Source organism: Carica papaya, chromosome 7 (assembly GCF_054855325.1).
Source record: "Carica papaya isolate Zhongbai chromosome 7, ASM5485532v1, whole genome shotgun sequence".
In the NCBI taxonomy this organism is placed as follows: Eukaryota; Viridiplantae; Streptophyta; class Magnoliopsida; order Brassicales; family Caricaceae; genus Carica; species Carica papaya.
In genome coordinates, this window is record NC_142315.1 from 28,953,640 (window position 1) to 28,962,245 (window position 8,606).

The 8,606-nt window shown below is 36.8% G+C and overlaps 2 protein-coding genes across 14 annotated transcripts; one reads left to right on the plus strand and one right to left on the minus strand.

The window, feature by feature from the left end:
* Window positions 1–532: 532 nt before the first annotated feature.
* Window positions 533–3,454, plus strand: STP7 (sugar transporter protein 7). Its single transcript, XM_088208156.1, has 4 exons — window positions 533–999; window positions 1,473–1,792; window positions 1,901–2,527; window positions 2,868–3,454. The coding sequence occupies exons 1-4, from the start codon at window positions 852–854 to the stop codon at window positions 3,381–3,383; spliced, it is 1,611 nt and encodes a 536-aa protein (XP_088064282.1). The 5' UTR covers window positions 533–851; the 3' UTR covers window positions 3,384–3,454.
* Window positions 2,570–7,313, minus strand: LOC110815782 (uncharacterized). Of its 13 annotated transcripts, none has more exons than XM_088208166.1 (6): window positions 6,373–7,313; window positions 5,959–6,051; window positions 5,661–5,873; window positions 5,045–5,177; window positions 4,392–4,517; window positions 2,570–4,156 (listed from the first exon to the last, which is right to left on the minus strand). In XM_088208166.1, the coding sequence occupies exon 1, from the start codon at window positions 7,219–7,221 to the stop codon at window positions 6,634–6,636; it is 588 nt and encodes a 195-aa protein (XP_088064292.1). In that variant the 5' UTR covers window positions 7,222–7,313; the 3' UTR covers window positions 2,570–4,156; window positions 4,392–4,517; window positions 5,045–5,177; window positions 5,661–5,873; window positions 5,959–6,051; window positions 6,373–6,633. The 13 variants fall into 13 exon arrangements, with proteins under 13 accessions (XP_088064292.1, XP_088064289.1, XP_088064294.1 ...); XM_088208163.1 differs by having other exon boundaries at window positions 5,012–5,177; XM_088208168.1 differs by lacking the exon at window positions 4,392–4,517 and having other exon boundaries at window positions 2,570–4,149.
* Between the last annotated feature and the right edge of the window lie 1,293 nt (window positions 7,314–8,606).

Sequence of the window (8,606 nt, forward strand, 5' to 3'; positions counted from 1 at the left end):
TTTTTTTTATATTGTATTATATTATGTTACTTAATTAATTACAATATTTTTTTAATAAATTATTAAATAATTATTTATACCTTTTTTAGTCAAATTTTTTATTAATTATTTAATTAAACATTAATTAAGTTTGATAAAATACAATAATTAACTATATTTTTCATTTATTATACAAAATTATAAATTTTACCAACGAGGTAAAAAATAATGTAATTGATAAGAAAAAGATATGCGAGATGATCTTATTATAAATTAAACTACTATATATATATGTATATTACTATTAAAATGCATAAAAAAATATGCAAATAATCTACTTCAATTAAATAGGTACCAAAAATTATTATAATTATTTTTATTAATAAAATAATTTTTTAATATAAAAATATAATATTTTATTAAATTTCAATTAAATTAGACTATATTATAAAAATAAACCTATGTTTCATACCTTACCTTAGATTTTATCCAAATCAGTGTTTTCCCAAAAGAGGTGACGTGTACATATTGATTATTACGGCTCTTCTTTTGACTCTCCTCCCCTTCCCCCAAATTTTCTACGTACCGAACTGTTTCTCTTTATCCTTTCTTCTTCTCTCTTCTCCTTGCGTTGTCAGCAGGTTGCAACTTGTGTATATGTAAATGTATAGGGCTCTCGTGTGAGTGTCTGAGCGTGTGTTTTTATATATATATGTATGTATACTTCGTGGGTCAACCGCAAAGAATTCTTCAAATGAGTCGTGAATAAAATAAAACTGAGCCAGAAGTCTGGATATATTCAGCAGGTGGGGGTGTCTGTGGTTCTGTGTCTTAACTCTCCTGTAACTGGTGAAGTTTAGAGAAGATCTACCATGGCGGGGGGAGGGCATGTTGGACCTACTGGTGTGGCCAAGGAGAGAGCTGACAAGTACCAAGGAAGGGTGACCTTGTTTGTGGTTATTGCCTGCCTTGTTGCGGCTGTTGGGGGGTCAATTTTTGGCTATGACATCGGAATCTCAGGTACTGTTTTTGTTTTTATGATCTCCCTGAATCTCAATCTGGAAAAAGATGCCGAATTTTGGATTTTGTTTCTAATCATGATAAGATGAGAAATTTGAAGACGATTATAGAGTATGTGAATGTCATAACCTGATTGTTCAATGAAAAGATGCGTAAGTTTGTAGATTTTGTTCCAATGATAAGGAAACTTTCTTGAAGAATGTTTCCTCCTGTTCAATAAAAAGGTCTAGAAGATGATTATGGAAAAGTAAAGTGAAAAGTAACAGAAATCCTTGAAATATACAGTTATTTTCTTTTCGGGTTTGTAATTTGTAGAGGGTCCATGCAGATTTCCTACAAAAATAAAGGGTTCTTTTTTGGTTTGTAATTTGTGAAGGGTCCATTGATAATTCTCGCAAAAATAAAGAGAAAAGAATGCTGTTTGGCATCCGAGAAAATGTGGGATGATTCTTAATTTAGCCTTTTTTCTACAGGAGGGGTAACATCAATGGATGAATTTCTGGAAAGTTTTTTCCACCCAGTATACATAAAAAAGCAACATGTACATGAGAACAACTACTGCAAGTATAACAATCAAGGGCTTGCAGCCTTTACTTCTTCTCTGTATCTTGCCGGATTGGTTGCATCACTGGCAGCATCTCCGGTTACAAGAAACTATGGCCGTCGAGCCAGCATTATATGCGGAGGGATTAGCTTTCTTGCTGGGGCAACTCTTAATGCTGCAGCCCTTAACATAGTAATGCTCCTTTTGGGTAGGATCATGCTTGGCGTTGGCATTGGTTTTGGCAATCAGGTCCTCTACTTTCACCAATCTGCTGCATTTGATTCAATTTCTAGTTATCATTTTCATGTTACTCTACTCTGAAATGTAAATGCTAATTCTTTTCGGATTGCAATGAAGGTTGTTCCGTTGTATCTATCAGAGATGGCACCGACCCATCTTCGAGGAGCCTTGAACATGATGTTTCAGTTGGCAACAACCCTAGGTATCTTCACAGCAAACATGATCAATTTTGGAACACAAAGGATCAAGCCATGGGGATGGAGACTCTCTCTGGGACTTGCAGCAGCTCCAGCTCTAGTAATGACAGTGGGAGGAATTCTTCTTCCCGAAACACCTAACAGCTTAGTCGAACGAGGATTGAGAGAAAAAGGTAGGCAAGTCCTAGAAAAAATCCGAGGAACCAATAATGTGGATGCAGAGTTTGAAGACTTGATAGATGCAAGCGAGCTGGCTAACTCAATCAAGCATCCCTTTAGGAACATTCTTAAGAAAAGAAACAGACCACAGTTGGTCATGGCAATTTTCATGCCCACATTCCAGATCCTCACAGGCATCAATTCAATTCTCTTCTATGCTCCGGTTTTATTCCAGAGCTTGGGATTTGGAGGAAACGCTTCACTCTATGCCTCGGCTTTGACGGGAGCAGTTCTCTGCTCATCTACCCTAATTTCTATTGCAACAGTAGATAGATTGGGCCGTCGAGTCCTCCTTATCAGTGGCGGAATACAAATGATTGCGTGCCAGGTAAAAGATTCTTTCAATGAATGCCTTAATTTGCAAAAGAACTTCCAAGGAGATTCTAAAAGTTCAATAAGATCCCAGAAAAACCTGAGTATATCATTCTCAGTTCCTTATCAAAACTACATACATACACAAGCAATGAGCAATACCCCAAACATGCCGCAAAACCTGGTCATGTTTATCCTGTCAAATGCTTGAAGCAGCAGAAACCTCCTTTGCTACATACTTATAAACTTTGGAATCAGAAGTTTATAAGTACTCAGTTTTACACAGAAATATAATATACAACAGAACAGGACAAAAATTTCCTGCAACCTCAAATGAATTTGTTTCTGTTTAACAGGTTATAGTCGCCATAATTCTGGGCCTGAAGTTTGGGGACAATCAAGAACTATCAAAAGGCTTCTCAGTATTGGTGGTGGTGGTGATCTGCCTCTTTGTTCTGGCTTTCGGATGGTCCTGGGGTCCGCTAGGGTGGACTGTTCCCAGCGAAATATTTCCATTGGAAACACGATCAGCTGGACAGAGCATCACGGTTGCTGTTAACCTTCTTTTCACTTTCATCATTGCACAGTCTTTCCTCTCGCTCCTTTGTGCCTTTAAGTTTGGTATCTTTCTCTTTTTTGCCGGCTGGATTACTGTTATGACAATCTTTGTCTATTTCTTCCTCCCGGAGACCAAAGGGGTGCCAATAGAAGAGATGATACTCATCTGGGGGAAGCACTGGTTCTGGAAAAGGATAATGCCTGCAAAGCTCAGTGATACAAGCAACAATGGACAAAGCAACTCGATGGAATTAGGCGAGATGACTGCAAAAATAACACAAACTGTGAATCGAGGGGGAAATCTTATAAATTAGATCCTGTACCAGGCAACCAAATCCCTGTGAGTCTAGCATCTTCGTTTTTAAACCAAAGCAGTTGCAAGAAACTCATCGGTTGTAAGAAATATACCATAGCATCTTTAAGGACCCCTAGCAAGTTAGCAACCCAACAGTATACAATACCTGCCTGGATATCAATATTCAAAAATAATTTTCAAACTAGCTAAAAGAACATAAAACCATGTGAGAGAACTTAATCAAAAACACCTATTTAAGCTGAACCCTCCTGAACTTCTCTCAAGCTCTAAATCCAGAATTAAAAGAAAAAAAGTTTGGAAAGACTAAAGAAACCAAGAAGAGGCGAAAAGGATCACATCAACGCCCAAAGCCTCTCTGCAACTTGGAAGTCATCCATGTTTAGAAGTAAGGCAGTGGAGAAGTCATGAATTAAGTTGTGCGCAAGCTTCAGATAATTCTGGCTAAGAAGATAACCAGTAAGGTGATCAGCGGGATGCACAAAAGCCCACATGCCTAGAGCACTTATTATCGCTACAGAATATTTTCAAAAGAGCCAATAAACAAACAACTCAATGTAAACAAGCTAGTGACCATTATATAAGAACCTGTCATTTCTCAAAAAGAGTTGTAGGAGTGTCAGAAAGACGCCATGCACTTGACTCACAAGGGACAAATAAATAAATCTTAAGAGAAAATTCATCCTAAGAAAATGGGAAGTTAGATTATGTAGATGACATACCTGTCATTTGGCAAATGAACATAAGCAACCACTCTTACCAGTTGCCTGATTCCTTGGACAAAGAAAGTAAAGAACTTAGTCATGCAGAATAAAAAAAAATACTAATGCAGACATATTTCAATAATAAGAGATATGTATATAATTGTAACATTTAGAAATTATTAACTGCAGACTTATGGTAAGTGTTTACTAATTAGCTTATTCAATTGGTTAGTTGTTTTCCATCTAGTAGTATTCTTACATAGACGGATTTCTTATTTTGATTATTCACACGATCATTTCAATACCTTAGTTTAGTTATTAGGTAGATCGCCCTACATCACCTTGTCAGAGAATGCTGGATACTCTTGTGTGATTCGACAGTGTAAAATGAATACAAGAAATATGCTGCAGGTGATGATGAAGCATTTCCTCTGAAAAAAATATGATATGTAGTGGGATCGATACATAGAGTTAAATGGAGCTGGTAATTCTCATTCCGGAAAAATGATAACTGATAGGTTAAACAAATCATCGGCATATCAAAGTGCCAGATGTGCCCGAATCTAACATCCATTAAGTATATAAACATGAGCATAAGTGCTGACGAGTATCAATACCATAAATTTGGTGAATTTCTAAGCAATACTTCAATATATATCCAGATGACATAAGATGCATTGTACTACTCCCATACACAAATGACTGAAGGCTAAACTACATGGGAAAATTCGAGTATTCAAGAAAGTCTACAAATAATGGCCGAATATCATAGTTGACCCGAAAAATGAATTTCCACTGATACAAGTGTGCAACGTGACTGAAAATATAGCCTTCTTACATCAGCAATCCAAAGTAAGGATGAAAATTCAGGTTCAAACAATACTACAATTAAGAAGGGTTTTTAACAGAATTATAGAAAACCCACCTAGAATTCCTAAAAAGTATCTGAAGTGCCTACCATCATGGTGCTGTTGAGTCAAAAAGATCCAGGATTTTTGTAGGATGCTTGTTAGTTTGCAGAAAAAGTAATTTTCATCATGCTCGTGGGCAGTACCGAGAGAAACTCAACATAATCTTACCACCTCTGTGGCCTGCCATAACATCAGTTAAAGTGATGACTCGGAAAGCAGGGCAAATAAAGGATTTCAATAAAGGTGAATTGACTGCTTAAGAAAAGATATCCTATCGTCAGCAAACCAATAGCACAGACCATACGAGAAAGAAATCAATATAAACTTTAATTTAGGAAAACTACACAACAATCAGCCGATTCAGCTATCTAATTCATCGATCTAACTCCATTTCTGTTTTCAGTTACATACAGGAAGTCATTGCTGCATGATAGATGCTTTCTTTATAGATGAATGGCGTTGTTTAACAGGTAACTTGCTATGAATTTACTATTCCCATCAGATAAAGGATCAATCAGCTGATCATATCTTACATAAACTTACGAGTCAGGTGATAATGATAGACACACAATAATAAGAGATATACATATAAAAGATAGACATCAGTTTATATTTTATGGCAGAGATTTAGAACAATAAAGTACTGTAAAATTGAATAAGTACCAAAAAGGTAAGACTACAGGAGAAACTATCCCGAAACCTCAATTGGTTTTAGATGCATGGCCCACACGCTCCACAACCAAAACGCCTGCTGCTACACATGGGAAGCAATCAACATTAACCATTCGTATTTCAGTAAGGGCAATGGCATCCAATATGCTCCAATGTTCAGAGACTCAACATAACCACGATGCTGCTGCTTACTGACAATAAGTACTAGATTTAAAAAAAAAACAAACAAACATGTCAACTATCATAACGTCTGGCTGCAAAAGATGACAAAGAACCAGATTTTTCCTACCCCATGAACATATCACATTGAGCAGACATGAATTATACATGACATTCTGCAGAAATCAGCACCATTGCCCTCCGAAACACGAGAAGCGATCTGCTGCTGGATCCAACATCATTATCATCAATCAAAATGAGAGAACTACCACACAGTACTGCTACTAAATCTAGAATATTATTCAAGAAATATTGGAGCTACATCAAAGTAAACATAATATCCCCTAAACCAAGTACTGACAGCACAGCTCAGGCTACTAATACAAATCTAAAACCCAAACAACTTCAAAGAAACTCACAAACGCACACCCCATTTCAGTACAAGCCACAAATAGACCAGTTCGATCTGTCCAGGCGACAACATCATACAACGCAACCTAATTATTCTACCGAGAAAACATTAGGAAACATATTAGAAAGGCACCTAATCTTCAAGCAATAGACGATTTAACCGTTATGGCGACAAATGATATAAGCATTGCCGACCAAAACGCTTTCGTAACCATCTTGGATTTGCTTGCACTCAAAAATCCTTCCTCTTGAAAAAATAAAGGATGATTATTGAGACTCTGCAAGCATCCATCTTATCGATAAGGAACAACACCATCAATCTTTTATAAATTCTGTCAAGCCTTTTCCGCACCATGGACTCCGTTCTTGTTTTTTTTTTTTGTCTTAATTCAAATTACACCAAATCGAGCCTCAGCAAACGCCGCAAATCGAGCGTTGCTGCTGCCCCCTTACCGCTCTTCCCCAGAAAGCCAGGGACCGGAAGCGAACTAGGAGGCGGAGACGCGAAGAAGCCCGACCCGGCGTAAACGCCATCTGCAACCTGGAATGCACTATTAACCATGATCTGTTTCTGCACCGTCTCGGGATCTGGGCCCAGCCTATCCGTGGACCCGAGAAAAAGATCGTAATCGTCTTCGGTCTTCACTAGCACCTTCTCTTTTCCCTCACCGCGATAGTTCTTCTTCGTCGGCTGCCCCAACGTCTCGCCACGTTTCAGGATCTTGACCTGTCCCATGACGAGGTTCTTAGCTGGAAACTTAGCCACCATAGATCGAGATTCTGTCGGACAATATCTTGCTTGGAACCCTACCGGGCTTCTCCTTCTCCGGCGAGACTCACCAAACGCGTGGCTAGGGTTAGAATCACGAGTAGAATTAGGATTAAAACTGCGCTGAGACTTTAATTGAGGACCGAGTGTTAGGGTTTCGTGGCGAAACCTATCTTGAATACAGTTTCGCGAGCGAAGAACCGCCGTACCCATTTTTCTGAGCGACACAGAGAGAGGGCGAAAGAAAGAGGGTGATTGGATTTACAGTTATGTTTATACGGGGTTGATGAAATAAGGCGTGTTTGGGAGGGGGAGATATTTATAATCCGGAGATAATTCTGTTTTCTCTACGTGGAGGATTAAATTTAAATGGAAACAAAAAAAAACTGATATTACAATACTACCCCTACAATTACTTCATTTTACAACAGCGTACCTCATGGTTGTTTTGTAATTTTCTCAAAAACGAAGACCTCAATTAAAAAAAGAAACACACACGTGTCTCCCTTAATTGGATGACACGTGTCGTCCGTAACAACCAATTCCTCTCCCTTGAATTTATATTATTATTCTAAATTTCTGATTCAGTCGGTTCGATTCCGGGTTGATTTCGACCCAATTGAAGATTGGGCCTTTAATTTCTGTTATTTCTGTTGTCCGAACCGAATTCGAAAGTCCGGGTCAATCTCGATCCAACTGCTAACGGGGCCTTCAAATTCTGTGTACTACAATTACCAAAGAATTATAACAGTTCCAGCTTGGACTATGATTTCTCAACTAAATTTTATTTTCGGATAATAATATTATTAATTTATTATTATTATTTTTAAATACCTTAAATATAATGCTTTCCAAAAATAATTAAATTCATTAAAAAAAATTATTTTTATTTTGACTCAAAAAATATTAAATAAACCAAGTTTACGGGTAAGTCTAATTTTTTTAAAATAAAATATATAAAATGAAATTTAAGCGATTAATTTTTACGATTATAACTTTTTTTATATTATACTTAAAATAAAATATATATTATATATTAAATAAATTTATTTAATTTGGATTAGTCACGATGAACTATAATTCGATATAATTTTTTTTAATTTTAATTATTTTATACTTTTATGAAATAAATAAAAATTGGTAACATGTTGCACACTCTTAATTTACGTGTGTAATACTTAAATTTTCAAATTTATTAATCATAGTATTAAAAATATGTACATACGAAATTATATTTATAATAAAGTATGCAAATATAAAATACATTTATAATGTTAAAAAGGAGAATTAGATGCGTAATTAAGTCATACATTTTAACTTATTGTGTTACGTGTAATGTGCGGACAGGCTGTTGACGCCTCGTGCGATTTCACATTAAACTGAATTTTCAATGCTCGTAATACGAGTGGTATTTGTCCGTTTGTTGGACGTGGCTCCGCTCGATGTCGACCGATGTGGGCCCCGCAACGAACTGGGTCCCACGTGATGACGTGGACACCCGGGGGACACGCGTTTCATTTCACCAGTCAATAAATAAGTGCTGAAAAAAACCCGACCAACCACGCCGACGTAATTATTATTATATTTTATAAATATTT